Source organism: Pempheris klunzingeri, chromosome 7, assembly GCF_042242105.1.
Source record: "Pempheris klunzingeri isolate RE-2024b chromosome 7, fPemKlu1.hap1, whole genome shotgun sequence".
In the NCBI taxonomy this organism is placed as follows: domain Eukaryota; kingdom Metazoa; phylum Chordata; class Actinopteri; order Acropomatiformes; family Pempheridae; genus Pempheris; species Pempheris klunzingeri.
Window position 1 is genome coordinate 27,507,915 of NC_092018.1, and position 19,857 is coordinate 27,527,771.

Consider the following 19,857-nt stretch of genomic DNA (forward strand, 5'->3'; position numbering starts at 1 on the left):
GTTTTAGAAAATGTCTTAATCAATATTGTATCTCCCACAAACTCCACTGTCCCTCGGCCCTCTGCTCCTCACTTTTTACTTTAATGCTTAATGTCTTGTCATCACCCATTTAAACATTGGCCTGATTATCTAAACACCAGAAGTGAATCATATGCTGATGTTCCAGCATGTGATCTCCAGAGAATTTACAGAATGGGACATGTGTGTCAGCAGGCTGGCAGCTGAGCAAAACCCATTAATCCCGTTATTTTCTATTTTTAACTCTTAATTACAGCGCAGTCAAACCAATAATACCACTTGTTATTGAGTGGAGGACTTGACTGGTGTTAGTGTGGACTTTTTCTAGATAAATCATTTTCTTTCTCAGTCAATGTCGAGATGCTGCTCATCCCAGATACTTATGTACATGTGATATTTTAGTTTTTTATTTTTAATACATTTGCAAAAATTTCTAAAAAACTTTTTTCACTTTGTCATTATGGGGTATTGTGTGTAGATTGATGAGGGAAAAAAAGAATTTAATCCATTTTGGAATAAAGCTGTAACATAACAAAATGTGGAGAAAGTGAAGGGGTCTGAATACTTTCCGTACCCACTGTAAATTCTAAAGATGTTGATATCCATTTCCTCAGTGCTAGTTTGCTGTGTGTTTGACTCCAGGTGTCTGGCTGGATGATGAGGGGCTGTACATCTGCGAGGCTAAGAACCAGTTTGGAACCACCAAAGCCGAGGCCAGAGTTAGTGTCACTGGACTGGGTAAGCTCTCTTATCTGCACTACCATATTTTCTAGAGACAATGGCAGCAACTCCAATGCTGACTGTGGCCTTAAAATACTTTCGCATTTTCCTCCTTTTGTTTAATCTGTACGCTCCATTTTCCTGCAGAGCCCCCTCTCTTGGCCCAAGGTGCCCCAGTCATCACCACTGGCATCGGTCAGTCCCTGAGTATTCCCTGCATGCTGCTCGATGGGATACCTCTTCCAGAAAGACACTGGTCCCAAAATGGAAAACCTGTAAGACTGACTAGTACTTGACTTACATCACAAAGATACTCTGGGTGTTCCTGTGTGACAGCACTCCTTTTTCTTCTGCACAGGTACAGCTGAATGGGAGGACATTTCTAAGGAGCGATGGCAGTTTGTACATTGAAAGAGCCGTCCCAGAGGATGCTGGGACATATGTCTGCACTGCTGTGAATGTAGCAGGCTCCATGAACATCACAGTCAGCCTGGAGGTCCATGGTAAGAGGGCATGGTAAAGGAAGGAGAAAATGTATTTGCTCTCGTGCTGAGAGTTAAATCAATACATCGCCAATGATAAACGTGAAGCTAGAGCAGCAGTTATTAGCTTAGCTTGGCATAAAGACTGGAAGGAGGGGAAACTAACATGCTTCCTGCTGCAGTCCCAGTATATAACCCCCTGTAAACATTGTAAACATCATACATGCTGTACATAAGCATGTTAACGTGGTCATTGGGAGCATGTTAGCATCCGTGAAGCACAGCCGCACAGAGCAACTTGCATAGCTGTAGATTCTGAATCTTGTGTTGTGTTTAGACTGAACCAGACTAGCTGTCTCCCCCTGCTTCCAGTGTTTGTGCTAAGCTTGCTCCAGTTTAATCTTTAACGTACTGACATGAGTCATTTAATTAATAACCCTATCTCCCAATACATTTCACAAGTTCTGATCCTGAATACAGTTTCTCAGTGCTAGAGACACTGGCAGGTTTGGACCATAGGTTATAGTTTGGACAGTCAGGTCAACAATGTGCTGACTCAGCGTTGAGAACAACAATACGTCAATGACTTGACCACCTGCTGTCATCATAGTGAGAGGGTTCATTTACTGCATGCTTTGATGAGAGGGTCATTTTGTTCATAGGCGCGTAATGACAGACAGGCCAGATTACGGTTCATCATCAGTTTGTAATGAAGAAATGCCTCGAGCGGTGATACACTGGCTGGCTAAGGCCAGTGATAATGCTGTGGGTTTCTTTAGTCAGTCAGACAGCTGTGCTTTGTGACCTACTTCTTCCTCAGTGCCCCCTGAGATCAACGCTGGTCCGTACCACTACATAGCCAGCGAAGGAGTAGCCATCACACTATCATGCGAGGCCAGCGGAGTTCCCAAACCAAAGGTTGTCTGGTCCAAGGTAGGATGTCACACTCACAGGCAAAATCTATATGTCTCAATGATTGCCTTGGCTGCATCCCATGCATGACTAATTGGCTAGTTCTTATTCCCTTTATCTAGTGAGGATCACACCTGGCATTCATTCTTTTTAAAATGTATCATCATTAGGACTGTACAGATACTTAGCAGTAATAGCAGGTTACAATCAAACAATAGATCAACATCCAGTCCTGCAATGGTGATGAAATCCTGGCATATAAATCTAACAACACCATTTTTCCTCCTGGCCTTAATTTTCTCTGATTAATCAGAACACTGTAAAAACACTACAACAACAACAGCTTGCAATGTAATCGAGATTTGATTAACCGGAACGGGAACGATGTAACCATGGCAACTATACCATATTGTTTCTTGAGTGTGAGAAATCAATTAGGATTTTATTGTACCTTAAGAATCTATTTAAAACCTTTCTGTACAGCACTTGAGTATGGAAACAATCATATCATGAGGAGAATACTCTTTAAGGTTATATGCAGCCAGACTCAACTGGTACTAAGCCAGCAAGCTTCATCCATCCAGAATGCAAATCACGAACCTTATCATCAGACATTGTCACATCATAAAGCACTACACACCTCTGCCTTGTTGGCTGTGGCACTTACTATAATATATGATCCTGTGAGGCACAATCACAGGAGTTTCCTACAAGCAGTTAATGATTGTTGTGTTCAGCCACCGCAATCAGTAAAAGCAGTGATTTGACCTGTTCCATGAAGAAGTAAACAGACGAAAATCACGGCAGAGTAAACACCCCACACCATTACACAGTCAGCATAACTTAGTGAGCTCAACACGCTGTTGTTTCCTACATATTGCTGAACTGAGCCAGATATTTCTTCCTTGCTTTTCCAAAACATTTTCAGAGTAGTGCTCCAGACTCAAGTAAATTTCCCTTCTTGTCAGATAAAAGTGAATCTGTAAAAGCAATTTTATGTTCAAAGCAAGCGTGTATGCGGCAGGCTGCATTCTTGTGTGCATGTATCGGGGATAGAGAGTGAGTTAGAGGGGTGCTCTGTAATTACATTAGACATCAAAGGTTGGGCTGTAAACCTTAAACTAAGCTTAGTGTTCCTGCGCTCTTGTGCAACATGAGCTTTTATCCACAGTATATTCTGTCTGGTCTGCCTGCTGTTCCCCTAGGGGAGGCAGCCTCTGCCCAGGGACCACCCCTCTCCTCAGTCTGACCCAGATGGATACCTCCATATCCCACATCCCACCACTGACGATGCAGGCATCTACATCTGCACTGCCACCAGTCCTGTGGGCTACGCTAGCCGAGAGATCCAGCTCAGTGTCAACAGTAAGCACAGAAATGGTCTGACCTCTGTCTACAGTCTGTATGATGTTTAACAGTGGGACTTAAAGAGGTTGAACATAGCCTATATGGTATTCTTACAACTCCTTTCGGTCTTCTTCAGGCATGCCTAAGATAATGGGTGTGAGTGGCCATGACAACACGGTGAAGATGGCTGCAGAGGTGGGGACAGAGGTCGTTCTCCCATGTGAGGCCCAGGGGACTCCCTCTCCACTGGTCACATGGAGCAGAAATGGGCATCCCATCCCCCCCGTCACAGCTGGGTACGAGGAAGTCTTACCTCACTCGGGCAATGATGGAGTAAAATTAGTTAAACATCATGTAACAAAAGACAACAGTCCTCGCCATACCTTTCCCCTGACTTAGCTAACATCTGACTCAAGTTTTACAAGGAACTCCGACTGAGGCTGGCTGCCATTCAAAAGCTGCTGGTATGTTTGGAGTTAATTTAGTGAATGCCTTTTGAAGGGCAGCTAGGCAGAGGCAGCAACAGTCTGTCGGAGAGCTGTGTGGGGGCTTCACTCGTTGCCTAAACTGAGGAAGAACATCTGGTCTTACATGGTTCGCTGATTCTGGGCTTTCATGTGTGGTCACTCTGGGTGCAGACAGGCTGGCTGACTCGGGACACAGCCTGGATAGATGACAGACACACTCTCTGGGCCAGACACCAGGCCTGGATGGTTCTGGGTAGATAGAGGAGTGACGGAGTGGGCTGAAAGCTGCGGTGACTCAGATACAGTATGACTTGTGTGGGGCCAGGAAGAAGGAAAAGGTGGGGGTGGAGTGGGGGATGCCAGGAAGAGGGGAGGAAAACGAACTGACAGAGGAAGAGATGCAAGCAGTCTGCCTGATGTTCGGATTCCCTGGGGTGCTTCAGCAGTAAAACAACATGCTGACTCTTTACTAGTCCCGTCTGATGAGAATAACACATCTCTGTGAACAACCCCCACGTCGGCCCATGCTTTGCATATGCCCGCGGAAACAAGCACGCTGTGAAAGAGGGAGGTTCATTCTCTCCCGCTACACTCTGTGGGTCAGAGGAAATGACCGGGAGGTGCTGATTGTTGAAATAACTTAAATCAGTGGGCGGTAAGATTTCTGCCAGAGCCACGAAATAGACTAGCGCTCGCAAAAAGACTCAAGGGGGTGGGGGGAGTGGGGGGGGGCTCAGTGCTATTGAACACTGAGTCAATGGATTTGTTCACTCTAGACCTAATCCTGATGAGGCCAATTTGTTCCTGTTAGCCTCAGTGTCAGACTGTGTACACAGATGACTTGACACCTAGGTGGGGAGTGATGGATGGATCGGGGGGGGGTTTCATGTCTGCTGTGTCAGTCTTCACTGTGGCGTTGCCGTGTTGCAGGGCTGCAGTCCGAGCACAGACTGACCACTGCAGAGCAGTCATTTGGTTCCAGCGTTAGATGCTGCTGCCTCACCCAAGGCTATTTGAAGAGGTGGGGGAGCGACATTACACCATATGTGCAGCTGAAATAGAGAGCTCTTTGTGCTTTAAGCACAAAGCACCTCCACTTACATGAGTGTGTTATTGTTATAATTCAGTTGCTTAGCAGACAAACCTATCTAAGATAAATCACAGAGGTGTGTTTACATTTGTGCATATTATACATTTATACAGCTGGATAGCTTCTGGTGCAGTTCAGGTTACCACACAGCCGTTCAAAGTTGCTGACCTACATTTAAGTACTTTTAACCTTCATTTAAGTGCTTTTGTTTTTGCTACAAATCATGTTTTCAGAGCGGAGGTTAGTGTACGCCATCGCCTCCATCTGTCCACTTGTTTGTCTGTGGCAAACATCTATAAAAGGGGTAGCGTGTTTGGCATAAACTACTTTCCACATGGTTGTTCTCAAGAGGACAAAACATATTGATAATAGAGACCTGCGCGACCTTCCATCTAGCGCCACCATCGGGCCAACCGTTTATTTTCACCTTATCTGTATCTCCTGAGCCATTAGGGATAAGCACACAGTAGCTGCTGCTCACATTACTATTCCCCGTAGAAAGAAATGCATTGATTTTTGTGAGCCTGTGACCTTTCCCATGGCGACGTTATGAGGTCGAACTTTTTACACTGTAATTACCCTGGACAATGATAATTGTGAAAGTTACAACTCACTTGGGAGATTACTGGGCCCTGGCTAAGGTCCAGACTCCACTTAGTGCTTTCTTGTCGATAAGTTTCATCCATCACAAATCCATTTATCTTTACTGCAATCAAACAAAACAAATGCAAAGACTCCATCAACAGCTCTACAATGTATTTCAGTTCTGCATTGCTGTCACGTTCTCTCATGCTTTGTTTTTGTATTTACAGCACACAATGGATAATGCAGCATTATGCTTCATTTTTCTCATAAACTGCTCTTTTTTTTCTTTTCTTTTTTACATATTATCAAATTATTTTACACACTTCATCAGTGAGCCTCTGGTAGTAGCTGTGCTGGGAATTCACTGACTGAATCTGTTTACAGGAACTGTAAAACTCATCAACTAAAAATAGGAACAGAAAGAAAATTGCATTTTTAATTTGTACATAGACCCACAACTATCAAGGTTGATGTACATTAGTGATGTCTGATCAGTATAACTGACTGCCCAATACTATATGCATGTATACTTTCTAAATATTTTACTATTTATGTTCTCATGTAGATGCATGCATTCTCCGCAATGTAAACAGGACACTAGAGGAAAAAATTGCGTAAAACAGGAACACGTCGTCTCCTAAAACGCAGCGGCTGTAGATCTTCAGTACCTGAAGTGACTTAAGTGTTTTGTTTTCTCCATCTCTTTGCCCTTGACCCCTAACCACTCCCCAGGTTCACTGTTTTGCCTTCAGGCTCTCTGAGGATCACTGATGTGCGCCTGATTGATAGTAAACTCTACACCTGCACTGCAGAAAACCCAGCGGGCAACGTGTCCCTAAGCTACAATTTACACATTCAAGGTAACTCTACAGGGCTTTATTAGAAAGCTGAACTTCTTAGAAACCGTAAAACCTGCATTTTAAAAATGCTGTCAGGGTAATAGGTTCCATGGGAACTTCTAACATATGTAAAATACTTGAAATATGTAAATACATAGTGTGTGTAACAGATGTGGCGAGACGTGCATTTAGGAGATTTGTTGTTGTCCTCAGCTAAGCCCAGAATTCAGCCAGCACCGTCCCTCCTGAAAGCGCTGATTGGCCAAAGAGTGACTCTACCATGTGTGGTCCAGGGAGAGCCAAGCCCTGAGGTCACTTGGTTTCACAATGGACTTCCTGTTGGGGACAAGAACACTACACCCCTCAGGATCCAGCAGGTCAGCCTCTCTGACCAGGGTACTTACCGGTGTGTGGCCAGGAACAGCGCTGGACAAGAGACCTTGGAGATCAAACTGGAAATTCTTGGTGAATATCTGCAGTTCAGCTCTTCCAACCCTGTTTGTTCATTTTGAGAAAACACAGAAAGTAACTGCAGCATATACAGTATATTGTGAATTATGCTTGCATTGTAAAATCTATTCCAAAAACCACTGCCTAGCTCTTATATGAACATTTATTTACAAAAACGGCACCCAGTTTTTGGCTGTCCCATCCTTTAATGCTACTGCAAGATGATAAAGGCCCAGTTATACCAGAAAAGTAATGGTTTGTATAACGTGTTCTTACGTGTTCATAATTGTTCTTAAATGGCCACACTTAGCACGCATAGAGAGAGGGATATAGCAAATAAGGAAAAAGAAATAGAGAGAGATGTTTGAACCACAGCTTATTTCTCTTCTCTGGCCAGTCACAGCGTGAAGCGGGTGTGAATGTCAATCTGTCAGGTGTGAGAAAAAAGAGACACAACCCCTCCTAATCTGACTTCGGATAGGTTTAGGGTGGGGGTAGTGTCCGAAGCTATTTGACCATCCAACAAACACTTCTGACACCATCAAGCAGTCCTTTAAGCCTCTGTCAACTCAGCTGAACTCAAACTGTTCTGTGACTAACTGTGCTGAATCAAACCCTCTTACCATCAGTAATGGGGTGCCGCAGGGTTCTATTTTTGGTCCATTATTATTGACATTGAACATAAATAACATTCTTCCTAATCGGTAATACCCACTTTTATGGAAAAGGCTTGATATGCCCCTGGTTCCACCCCAAACCCACTCCTCTTCAGTCCACCTTTGATGCTTCCCCAATGTCTGTACCCCTAAATGCGGATACGGCCGTGCATATGCATACGTACTAACCATGGCGTAATTATTATGCACCTTTTTGAATAGAAAGACTCTTGTATTTACTTTTATTAATTCTATTTGCCTCCTAATAAGAGTTCCTGATGACAGGAGGCACCTGCGAGATGTCTCAAATTGTACCACAAACAGTCCCCTCAGATACCCTGAAAGCTTCTTCTCACTTATTTATTTACCTGCACTGGAACATCTATTAATAACTCTATGAATGACTTTTAGTGACTAATACTCATTGCACTTTAATTAAATGCGTTATCTGCCCTTGCACTTGGAGCCAGCACTTAATATGTTTTCTTGTCCTCATAGAGGCCCCATCCTTTGCAGAACCTGGGGATGCCATCATGGAGAAAGTAGCCAACAGCAAAGTCATCATCCCTTGCCCTGCTGAAGGTATGAAATGATTAACAGATGAGTCAGCCTTAGACAGACTGAGAAGAATAGGGTAATCAAAGGCCAGGCGTGTAGAGGAGACGCAATTTACAGGGTGTGACTAAAGTTTTTAGAGCATGAAATGGATGCGTCTTTTTTTAGTTTGTTTTTATGACACAAGAGAAAATTCCACTTGAAATGTAGGACAGATATGCGTATTTGTGCACCATCAAAGGATGTTTCGCTGTCACCGTAGACTTTTAGTTGTCAAACCTTGAAAAAAGATTCTTGCCATCTTAAAAGACACAGTTTCTTTTTATCGCAGTACCCAGAGACACACTGTTGTCTATATATTTTAAGATCTCTGCGTGAGCAAGGTAGCATCCTGGAGGGATTATGGAAAGCTTCCTGTTCTACCAAAATGCAGTGAGTTTTTGGTGTATGTCAGCTGATGCACTGATAGATACCTCTCACAGCCCGTGCAAACAGGTATTGTTTGTGTGGAGTCGTGCTATGGTAACGAGCTCAGAGAGAGAAGGTGAGCACTGTGTCTAATGTGGAGCAACAGCTGGAACATCAGTCTGCCTGCTGCCTCAGTGAGCCACATCTGCTTTCCTGTGCGTCAGGGCCTGCTGGGAGAGGAATCCTAATTACAGGCTGCTGCTGGCAGATGAAGGACAGAGATGTCTGAGGTGCACAGTGAAGCACAGGAAGAGGAAGATGAAGCCACACTAGCCCTCATTCCCACCAAGTTATACTGGCAGGCACTCAGGCAGGCAGGCTGTACCAGGCCTCAGAGGGCTCACGCAGAAATGCTTGATGCTCTTGACACCCAAAAGAAGCAGCCGGCAGCAGGAAACAAGGATCCCCTCATTGTTCTCTTGAGATCTATCTGTATGAGGGAGATAAAGCGCGGTCTCTGCCAGAGGGATATTATTAATTCACCAACAAACGCATTGCATTTGATAGAGGTAATTATTTGAGAAACACATGGAAGAGATAATCTCCAACTTTGTCAGCCCCAGCAAATAAATAGTCTGCTAATGAGATCTGTTAACATCTAAAATAGAACATCTGTATGCATTTCCTCCCGGCAATGAGATAATGAATTTACCTCAGAGCTCCTTAACTGTAAACATGTGTACAGAGAGGCAACGGACGATAACATCACCTTTGATGGTGCTGTGTCTCCTGTGGTTGGTGCTTTTTTGGATTGGGGAGAGGTGCTGTGTTTGATTTCCCTTCCTCGTCTGTGGTGTTTGTATGTGTAACACCTCTGTAAATAGACAGGGCCATGGCATTTGGGTCAGTCCACCGTACTGATCTTTCACTGCAACTCGCTTGTCCTTGTCCTGGGAGTCTGTAGTGTTGGGTACAAAATCCTCCACCTTCTCCCCCCCATTCCACGTTTTCTTCTCTTGACCATTCCCAGCTCTCTTCCACTCGGTAATCCACAGAACACATCTGTTTTAGGCTCCTGAGTGTACGCACCAGTGCCTTTGAACTGCATGTCAACCACCCATATTCTCACCATTAAAGACTCTCACCTCAGTGTTTGGTAATAAATCTTGATGCTGTTGTTTAAACCATACATTTTACATCTCTCTAGCATACTATGTTTTACTTTTTTTATGTGACTCTGACCTTGAAATCTTAAGCAACGACGACATTTTGGAATGGACTTCCCTGCTGTTCCGCTGTCGAGCAGATAAATGTAGAGCTGTCCTTTTCTAGTCTGGGCCACTTGCCCATTGTGTTCTCCTGTAGAGAAGCAGAGAGATGGAAGTAACTTTTCTTTCTGTCAGACATGATCAATAAAGTTCACTTCATACTCTCTCCAAATCCTTTTCTTGTCTCCACACCTGCAGGTTCACCTCGTCCTAAGGTACGCTGGTTTAAGAATGGCCTGGAGATACACAGCGAACAATCAGAGTTTTCTGTGGCGAGGGATGGAGCTCTTGTAATTAGCACAGCATCTGCCAGCCACAGTGGGGACTTTAAATGTGTGGCGACCAATGAGGCAGGCTCTGTGGAGAGAAAGACCAGGCTGAAAGTAAATGGTGAGCTTTCAGTTAATCCTATTTTTCTTCCCCTTATCAAAATACCCTAAACTAAAACAAATCTGCCCTTTTTCTTTTGCACTTGTTCAGTTCCCCCAGAGATCCAAGATGATGGCCAGCCACTGAACCTCACCGTCACCTTGAAGCAGCCTCTCACTCTGGGCTGCGATGCCTTTGGGATCCCCCCCCCAGCAATCACCTGGGCTAAAGATTATCGTCCCGTGAGTTCTTTCATCCTGATTTCTCATGTTCAGAAAATGTAAAACTGGTGCTGCGGATCTTGTTGATATCTAACTTTGCAATGCCACCAAGTGGCCACTGTTCTAATCACAGTGAAACACTAATGATACACTAAACTGACTTCTGTCCGTCCAGGTGGACAGTCCAGGGGTATACCTGCAGAATGGGAATAGGCTACTGAGGATCTACAGAGTTCAGCAAGAGCATGCAGGACGATTTGCATGCACAGCTCAAAACTCAGCTGGAGAGGCCAGGAGAGAATATAACATTGTGGTGCAAGGTGAGCTAGCTGTCACCCTGGTGTTTGGTATGAATAAGAATAGAGTAAAAGAAAAGACAGATGTGAGGATACCCACTACATTAAGTAGAGTTAATTAAAAGGGATATTTTTCTTGCCATAAGTGAAGCTACAAGTCTCCTGCAACAGCAGCGTATAGCCCCAAAGAACTGTTTAATTAAACTTTAATATTACACCTAATATAGCATACATGCTGAAAGCCCACACCTACAGTACAAAGACTAACCATTAATGTCAATGCTAACGACCTCATTAAGAGCTTAATTTAAGAGCTTAACAATCACTACAGTGATTGTGAATTTAAAGCAATTAACTCAGTCAGCATTTAGATTGATCTCAGCAACACTTTAAACCATGTGAACTAACCTGTGTGTGTGTGTGTGTGTGTGTGTGTGTGTGTGTGTGTGTGTGTGTGTGTGTGTGCACTGCTACAGCTCCACCTGTGATCTCAGGAACGTCCCGACTGCAGGAGTTAACTGTGGTGTTGGGCCAAGAGGTGGAGTTTCAGTGTCGGGTTAGCGGTCGACCAGCCCCTAGAGTGGAGTGGAGCCGCGATGGAGAGTAAGCATCCCTCAAACAGTTCACTGATGCGACATGATATTGATTTGATCCACCAATCCTTACTCTCTCCAGGGTTCTGTCCCGTAACGGAGACCCCCATGTGGAGTTTCTGGAAGATGGCCAAGTGCTGAAGGTGAAGTCAGTCAGACTGAGGGACCAGGGGCTTTACCAGTGTCTGGCCAGCAACAACGCAGGAACGCAGATGCGCCAGTTCAGACTCACAGTGCAAGGTCTCTACTCTCTCTACAGACCATACACTCACAACCACACTGACCTCAATTCAGCTCTCACTCTCACTCTCTGATCAAATAAAGGACAGAAAAGAAACAAAGAAAAAAAACTTTTAAAAAGTTACTGAGTTGATTTCTTTTCCAAAAGTGCTGTGGTAGCAGTGTTGTTTGAAGACAGAAAAAAGCTGAACATGATATTTAATTCATGGGTAGACCTAGCCTCTACAATGATCAAACTTCTACCATACTGCCTGGTCTTTAAGCACACACTGAAGTCTCTTAATGCGGGGCTCTGGGGATTGCTGTGCCACCTTGTTTCTGTCAGAGAGCATGTGCTGTAATTGGCAAAGGATTGCAAACTACATTTCTGTTTTTGAGGGTCTTCTGCAAAAATGGGTCAATCCCCTTAGGATCTATTCATGCGTTGCCATAGACCAGTAAAAATCTTAATGGCTGTTGAACATTCGTGTATTCCCGGCCTTTCTCTCCAGCTCCCCCCACCATCAAGGGACCCAGTGAGACCTCAGAGGTGTCAGTGGTGCTGGGTTTTCCCACAGTCCTCCCCTGTGATGTCGAGGGCTCACCCACACCAATTATCACCTGGCTGAAGGACAACCAGCCCATCGTGTCCAGTCCCCAGCGGACATACACCCGTGGCGGACAGGCGCTACGACTAGGCTCAGCACAGGGAGACAGCACTGGCCTCTACTCCTGCAGAGCCACCAATCCAGCCGGCAGCGCCATCAAACATTATTCTCTGAGTGTTCTGGGTAAGAGGCATCTACACCACAAACAAATTAAAGTGCTCGAGCCAGAACTTTTGATGATACATCTGATTTTTTTTTTTCCCCCCTCTCATAGTCCCACCGCAGATAGAGGGTGACTCTGCATCCTTGACGTTTGGCAGTCGGGAAGAGAAAGTACGGATCAATGGGAGTTTAACTCTCTCCTGTCTGACCAAAGGCTTCCCTGAGCCCAAGGTTCATTGGTTCAAAGATGGACAGGTTGGTGTGTCATCCTTACAAGCTTTGCATCTCTCAGAACCACAAACATGTACTGGTCAGTGGGTTGGTTTCAATAGAACAAGTTCAGCCTCTACTGGCAACCAGTATGAATTGCAACAATCTTGACAGAATAATCATCCTCTTGCAGAAGCCACCTCCGCTCTCCAGATTTAGTGTGATGACTAAGCTAGTCAATTATAGCAATGATGTACCAGAAGAATGCAGTGATTATTTTAATGCGCAGCAATAAATGAGGATAAGGTACATTTTGGATTCATGCAGCATTGGATTTTTTAAAATGGGAGTGGAGGTATTGCTTTATCGTTTTTCTTTCTTATAAAACACATTACAGAATGGAAATTGTGTTTCAAAAGCCAGACGTTTAAACACTAGCCAAATGCTGCGTTCACACAGTGGCACTTATTATTTTAAATCCACTACTGATACTGATACCAATAGCCCACTGATTTTTGAAGTGAGGCAGGAAAATCTGAAAAGAGTGCTCCACTGATTCAGGATTGTAGGAGAAAAAGATCAAAATGGATGCAGCAGAACCAGAGACATCATCTTTTTCCATTCCCTGCATTCTTTATCCTTGTCCAAACCAGGAGCCTACATTACCCACAATGCAATTCCACTGCCAACAGTTCAGTAAGAGATTTTGGTGTGTTGGGTTAGCGGCCAATGAGTAGTACTTCTACTACTACTGTGCACAGGTCTGATGTGTAAAATTGGTTCCCCTTTAATAACCTAAATAATCTAAACAGAGTGAGGAGCAATATTTTACCCATATTATATCATCTGTATTTTCTGTTTCTATAGTTGCTGACTGGAAACCACCATGTCGGCATTCAGGAGAGAGGCTACCTGCTCCACATAGAGAACGCCATGCTCTCCCATGAGGGGCAGTACACCTGCGTGGTCACCAACTCTGCAGGAGAGGACAAGAGAGACTTTCGTGTCACCATTCAGGGTGTGTTCAGTTACATTTTTGGAATGACAAAAATCTGGACTTAATAGAAAGTGACCTGACAGAAACATGCCTTTTCTTGCTAGTTCCTCCGGTCTTTCACCGGGTGACTAACCGAGAGGCAGCCTGGGGTCTGGGGCACGAGGATGATGACAAAGAGGACATGGTAGCAAAGCGGGAGGTGGTCCTGGGTCATCCCATCACCCTGTCCTGTGAGAGTAATGCCATCCCCCCACCCAAACTTAGCTGGTACAAGGATGGACAAAAGCTCACCTCAGCTGATGGAGTGGTACTACTTCCAGGTCAGAGAGAACTCCTTCCTGTGCAATCTCAGCTGAAACCAGTAGTGTGGCTGTTATGCATGCCTGGGCCTTCATGTTCACGGAGAGATGGGTTTGATCTTTTAGGAGGACAGGTGCTACAAATCGCCCAAGTGCAAAAAGAAGATGCTGGAAAGTATACATGTCAGGCTGTTAACGAGGCTGGAGAGGACCGCATGCACTTTGAACTGGAGATCCTCGGTAATAATTCTAATTCAAATGTATTTGATAAAATATATGTATTTGGAAATTATTTCAAATTCATTTTTCAAGGGTGATGTCTGTTGTTTACCTCCTCAGTCCCTCCTGTCGTCATGGGTGCATCAGAGGAGTTTATGGAGGAAATGGGAGCAGTGGTCAACAGCACTGTGGTTCTCCACTGTGACGTGACTGGCCACCCTGCTCCAATCATCTCTTGGCTGAGAGATGGGCAGCCGGTGCACACAGACTCAGAGCACCGCATCAGTGAGGGTGGGACTCAACTCCAGGTAAGCTGTTGTTGCCTGTTAAACAAATACCTGAGTGTAAACAGATCTACCTGTGATATGTTTTAGAGAGAGGTAACAGTTCAATCCCATCTTTCAGCTCCTCAGTGTCCAGGTTTCAGACATGGCGGGTTATTTGTGTGTAGCTGAGAACAAGGTTGGAACGGTTGAGAAGCTCTTCAGTCTGACAGTGCAAGGTAAGAAAAGCCTGCTTCACGCGTCATTTTTTTTTTTTTCATTTCTTTGTAACTCAGACATCCTGACTCATGCCCTCGGCGTGTCCTGTATAACTGTTGTTTTCTCTTTCAGTGCCCCCGAGAGTAACTGGCCATAAGGAGGAGGAGGTCAGTGTGATTGAGGGCCACATGGTGTCTTTGCTGTGTGACGTCCAGGCGTACCCTCCTCCAGAGATCACCTGGACCAGAGACGGACAGGTCCTCCACTTCAGCACCGGCATCCACATTCTGCCAGGTCAGACTTGAGCCAGCTGTCAGAAGCATTTCCTCTGTTTGAATTTAATAATGGCAAAAATATTACATATCATTTCACACACATACATATATATATATTTATATATTTATTTATTTAATAGGTGGCCAGATGCTACAGTTGCCTCGGGCGAGACTGGAAGACGCAGGGCAATATGTTTGCACTGCCACCAATTCAGCAGGCCAGGACCAGAAGAGTATTCTCCTCAGTGTTTATGGTGAGCAAACACATGGTGACCCATCTGCACAATTCAGCAACATATACAGATGATCAAATCTCAAAACACTGCCTAGGCAACAAAAATGTGTTTACCTCAAGCCAGCTGTGACCTAGGATACTTCAGGAGTGAGTCATATTGTTTCTGAGTGAATCAAACTGGGATCATGCCCTTTATGTATGTGCAAACCATCAGTCCTGCCCACCCTGAAGCCCCGTCCACATGCCGAGTCAGACTTGGTTACCCCACAAGTTGGCTCCTCTGTCACCCTGAGATGTGAAGCGCACGGTGTTCCTGAGCCTGAGGTCACATGGTACAAGAATGGGCTGCAAATGGCTGCAGGGAACAGACTGAAGATGGATCGTCAACAGCTGGAGATCATAAGAGTTCAGGTCAGGAGTTTTTCTAAAATGAGTTTTGACAGGGCTTACAGTAATTTCCAGTCTTTACATGCTAATGCCTAACAGTATTTCATCAGTTATACATACACTAGATACACAAGACTAGCAGACATGGCTACATGTGTGAGAAATGCAGCACACACGCCCTTTCTTTGACCGGGTGTATTTTAACCCAATTAAGTTAATTTACCTGATTCAGAACACATGCGGGAGTCATGTCCTTTTTTTGCCTGCAGCCTGTGCTCAAAATGCATCCTTCCTCACCACAATGACCTCCTTTTCTGGCTCCTAGTTGGCAGATGGTGGGACCTACACCTGCAAAGTATCCAATGTGGCTGGACAGGTGGACAGGACCTTCAGACTGAGTGTTCATGGTGAGAATAGCTCTGCTGCTGAACAACTATCTTCAAAAGAGGGTGGTCAGCACTTTTCAAATTGTAATGCAAATCTCCACAGTTCCACCTGTCCTGGACGGGCCACTCCAGGAGTCTCTAAACTACACCCTTGGCTCCCATGTGGCCCTGCTGTGTGAGGCCTCTGGAGTGCCTGTGCCTAGCATCACCTGGCTCAAGGATGGAACTCCTATCGGTGAGAGGGCGGCAACGATAGGGGAGCTGGATTAGTATGTGTCTGTCGTGTATTAAAGTTTATATAAATGAATATGTCTGCTGTCCAGAGAGCAGTCTGCAGTGGCAGTGGTCCGTTCGAGGAAACAGGCTGGAGCTGGGACCTCTCACTCTGTCTCATGCTGGAACTTACACCTGTGTGGCCAAGAACAGCGAGGGACACACACAGAAAGACTACACACTCACAGTGCAGGGTAAAGAGGGCCTACAAATTGGAGCAAAATGGGATGCGCTCTCCCCAGGAAGTTACTCACACAGGAATCATTTTCAGTGGCAATTAGCAGCAATCTTTGTCCTACTCAGTATCGCCCACCATCGTGGACTCTGAACAGCCATCCGAAGTAAGTGCACCCATGGGAGAGGAGCTGACCTTGGAGTGCAGAGCAACTGGAACCCCAACTCCACGCCTCAGCTGGCTGAAAGACGGAGTGACTTTAGAGGGATCAGACACCCGCCACATTGCGTAAGTCGTTTACGCTCCCCATTTACTGAGGGCTTTACATGAGCACATAATGGTATGAAGTCATAAAACAGTAGCAATAGCAGTCATATTCATGCCATTTATGTAGCATACTTTGCAAATTCAAAGCTACTGAATTTGTTTTACAAGCAGCACAAGAATGGATCATCACCATTTCCTAAAGGTTTGGAAAATAAAATATTAACCATCATCATCAGAGATCATGTGCATGACAGAAAGATGTGCGGAAAGACACCATAGTCCCTTGTCTAATTTCATCATGGGTAGCATTAAGAGCAGCTGTTTTACAGCTGTTCAGCAGCTTGAATGGTCATCACAACTGCATCAGCCAGAGGAAGCATATGTCTGTGTGTGTGTGTGTGTGTGTGTGTGTGTGTGTGTGTGTGTGTGTGTGTGTGTGCCTGTGAGAAAATCGTGGGACGATGATGATAATGATGATGGGAAAGTTATTCTGAAGTTCCGAGGTGTGGTGGACAAATACTAGATGCTGATTTAGACAGGAAAAATGGAGAAATGAAATGAATACATGGTGTTAATGTGAAAGTATAATAAGTATTTGTGACCTGGCAGTGTGACCCCTGATGGCAGCACGCTGACATTACTGAGGCCGAGTCCTGAGGATTCTGGGACATACACCTGTTTGGCTGTCAGCACGGCTGGACAGGAGAGCAAGATCTACACCCTGTTTGTGCTAGGTCAGTTTGAACTTCTCATTTGTGCATCTGTGTTGGTGCTAAAGTTAGTGAATGATTTGTTGTCATTTGATTTGCCTCGTCACAGTTCCACCATCTATCTCTGGTGAGACCACTGTTCCCAGAGAGGTGCAGGTCACCCAGGACAGTGTCGTGACTTTGGAGTGTCAGGCAGCAGGAAACCCTCCACCTCAGATCAGCTGGCTGAAGAACGGACACCCTCTGCTCCTCTCTCCTCGTACTCGCCTCCTGTCTGGTGACTCCGTGCTGAGGTCAGTGTAGAGAGAGAAAGCTGAATACATATGTGGTCATTTGTAAAGGAGATTACAGGCAAGGTAATGCTAAGTGTTCCCTTCCTTCTTGAAAAAGGATTTCTCATGTGCAGCTGTCTGACTCTGGAACTTATACATGTGTGGCGCGCAGTCGAGCCGGTCTTGCCGAGCTCAGCTATGATGTCCAAGTCCAAGGTACAATCACAACATAGCGCCTACTGATTTTCCCTCAAACTGACAGTTGGAGGCAATGTTGGATGAAAGGGTTTCATACAGATGTGTGCGTGTTCCACAGTGCCCCCTGGTGTGGATCATGTCGAACCAGTGGAGCCAGTTACAGTAGTCCAGGGATCCTCTGTGACATTAACCTGTGAAGCGCGTGGCGTTCCCCCTCCAACACTGACTTGGATGAAGGACGGCCAGCCGCTGTCCCTTCACCGCAACCTGCTGCTAGACGGACAGGAGACACGGCTGCAGCTACCTGATGTGGGGCCTTCAGACGCAGGCCTGTACAGCTGTGTGGCGAGTAACCAGGCTGGAAGCAGCACAAAGAGCTTTAACCTAACTGTGCTCGGTAATCCTAAAACAATCTCTTTACTCTAATTATTCCTACATTGAAATTCATTGTGTAAACTCCTTGACCAACTGAGCCAACCCACTCTGCTTTCTGATCCAGAGCCTCCAAAGATATCCAGCTCCAGCTCTCCAGAAGAGCTGACCATAGCAGTAAACAGTCTGCTGGAGCTGGAGTGCTCCGCTGTGGGAGTCCCTCCCCCCACCCTCAGCTGGCTCAAAGATGGACGCCCCTTAGAAGGAGCTGACGTTGTTCAGCAGGACGGACACTTTGTCAGGATTAGCAAAGTTCAGGTAAATGACTAACAGACACAATGTGATAGACAGTAAGCTGGGAGCACACACACTATTTAGAATAAGTGATAATGGTGTAACTGTCTGCAAATAGTCCAAATGACAAAGGAGAATGCAATTTGCTGAGAACTTGAGTTCAATCTCACTAAAAACAAAAAGAGCTTAACATGCCTGTTACAGCTTTAACACGTCTAGTCTTTTCATATAAAAACCATAAGTATGCGACACATGTGTATATATGTGAAGTAGTATAAGTGAATAAGTTAAAGATGCCAAAAAGCACAAGCATGTTTCTGTCTATCCAAAATTTAAATGGCCTAAAACGGGAAGACTTAAGTTTTAATAGCATCAGAACGAGCAAAGAGTGCATTGTCATGCAAGAAGCACTCAAGTTGATTAATGTCGTCTCTTTAAAGGTGGAGGATGCAGGTCTGTACACCTGCTTGGCCAGCAGCCCAGCTGGAGAGGAGGGAAAAAACCACTGGGTCCGAGTCCAAGGTGACACAAGCTTATCTTATGCATTGGAGGAAATATATCATGCCCAGCCCCCCTCTCTCTAAACATCCTCTCTTCCTTGCACCTGGGACTGGATGAATAAATCCCTGTAAACATTTAGGAGTAAACATCAGTGTTTGCACCAAAGTAGAAACAGACTTGTTCTGGCATTAGCATTTTCCAGCCAAGGTCATGTACAGTATTTATACTGTGTGTGTGCTAATCTGCACGCTATGTGACGTAGAAACAGAATAGAGGCATTTTCATTAATCACACATTACTTAATGTATGATACATAGTGCAGCATCCATATCCCATTTAGTTTTTTCATGCTAGAATATAATGATGATGCTTTTATCAATCTAATTATATGCTGTGCTGTTTAGACCGACTAAAGTATTGAGATTAATGCTCCAAATAAAATTTCCAAATTCATGATACTGAAAGCTAAGCATCTATTTTTGTGGCCCCTGGTCTGCCTTGTGGGTTCATCTGTTCCATGTCTTCTATTTTCTTTCCTGTTTCAAAAGGAGCACTTTTGGTTCATAGGATTTTTTTGTCACATTATTTAAACTGATCCAGTGCCTCATAATCTGTGGTTGTGTTTCAGTGCCACCAACCCTCCTTGGCTCTGGTGATGTTAGGACATTGACAGTGCCAGTTAGTGGACATCTGACATTGGAGTGCCTGGCTGACAGTGACCCAGCTCCAAATATAGAGTGGTACAAAGATGAGGTCAAACTGCAGGTATGTTGTGGGGGGAAAAACCAGTATTGAACTAAAAGCCTTCTTCTCTGACTCACAGTCTCTCTTTCCTACCCTGTTATACCAGCTGGGTGGTCGTATCCAGCGGCTGGCAGGGGGTCAGTACCTGGAGATACAGGAAGTCAGGCCCGAGGACAGCGGCCAGTACAGATGTGTGGTCACCAACATGGCTGGAAGCAACAGTCTGTTTTTCACTGTGGAGATTCTCTGTAAGTCCACCCACCAGTCATGACATGTCTGAAATAGCTCGACATACT

The 19,857-nt window shown here is 45.0% G+C and overlaps 1 protein-coding gene across 1 annotated transcript in view; it reads left to right on the forward strand.

Moving 5' to 3' along the window:
• hmcn2 (hemicentin 2) overlaps window positions 1-19,857 on the forward strand; it is a 45,988-nt gene that overhangs the window by 12,851 nt on the left and 13,280 nt on the right. Inside the window, exons 17-52 of the mRNA XM_070833515.1 lie at window positions 661-756; window positions 886-1,013; window positions 1,097-1,241; window positions 2,041-2,153; window positions 3,338-3,497; window positions 3,616-3,775; window positions 6,354-6,481; window positions 6,674-6,925; window positions 8,065-8,148; window positions 9,996-10,187; window positions 10,278-10,408; window positions 10,563-10,707; window positions 11,160-11,286; window positions 11,359-11,516; window positions 12,008-12,286; window positions 12,378-12,520; window positions 13,343-13,493; window positions 13,577-13,792; window positions 13,898-14,011; window positions 14,111-14,298; window positions 14,396-14,492; window positions 14,605-14,766; window positions 14,888-15,001; window positions 15,197-15,393; window positions 15,695-15,776; window positions 15,859-15,990; window positions 16,079-16,222; window positions 16,332-16,491; window positions 17,080-17,204; window positions 17,290-17,473; window positions 17,571-17,668; window positions 17,769-18,047; window positions 18,150-18,340; window positions 18,757-18,838; window positions 19,446-19,582; window positions 19,668-19,809. Coding sequence (XP_070689616.1) covers window positions 661-756; window positions 886-1,013; window positions 1,097-1,241; window positions 2,041-2,153; window positions 3,338-3,497; window positions 3,616-3,775; window positions 6,354-6,481; window positions 6,674-6,925; window positions 8,065-8,148; window positions 9,996-10,187; window positions 10,278-10,408; window positions 10,563-10,707; window positions 11,160-11,286; window positions 11,359-11,516; window positions 12,008-12,286; window positions 12,378-12,520; window positions 13,343-13,493; window positions 13,577-13,792; window positions 13,898-14,011; window positions 14,111-14,298; window positions 14,396-14,492; window positions 14,605-14,766; window positions 14,888-15,001; window positions 15,197-15,393; window positions 15,695-15,776; window positions 15,859-15,990; window positions 16,079-16,222; window positions 16,332-16,491; window positions 17,080-17,204; window positions 17,290-17,473; window positions 17,571-17,668; window positions 17,769-18,047; window positions 18,150-18,340; window positions 18,757-18,838; window positions 19,446-19,582; window positions 19,668-19,809 — 5,436 coding nt within the window. The remainder of the gene's footprint in view (window positions 1-660; window positions 757-885; window positions 1,014-1,096; window positions 1,242-2,040; window positions 2,154-3,337; window positions 3,498-3,615; window positions 3,776-6,353; window positions 6,482-6,673; window positions 6,926-8,064; window positions 8,149-9,995; window positions 10,188-10,277; window positions 10,409-10,562; window positions 10,708-11,159; window positions 11,287-11,358; window positions 11,517-12,007; window positions 12,287-12,377; window positions 12,521-13,342; window positions 13,494-13,576; window positions 13,793-13,897; window positions 14,012-14,110; window positions 14,299-14,395; window positions 14,493-14,604; window positions 14,767-14,887; window positions 15,002-15,196; window positions 15,394-15,694; window positions 15,777-15,858; window positions 15,991-16,078; window positions 16,223-16,331; window positions 16,492-17,079; window positions 17,205-17,289; window positions 17,474-17,570; window positions 17,669-17,768; window positions 18,048-18,149; window positions 18,341-18,756; window positions 18,839-19,445; window positions 19,583-19,667; window positions 19,810-19,857) is intronic.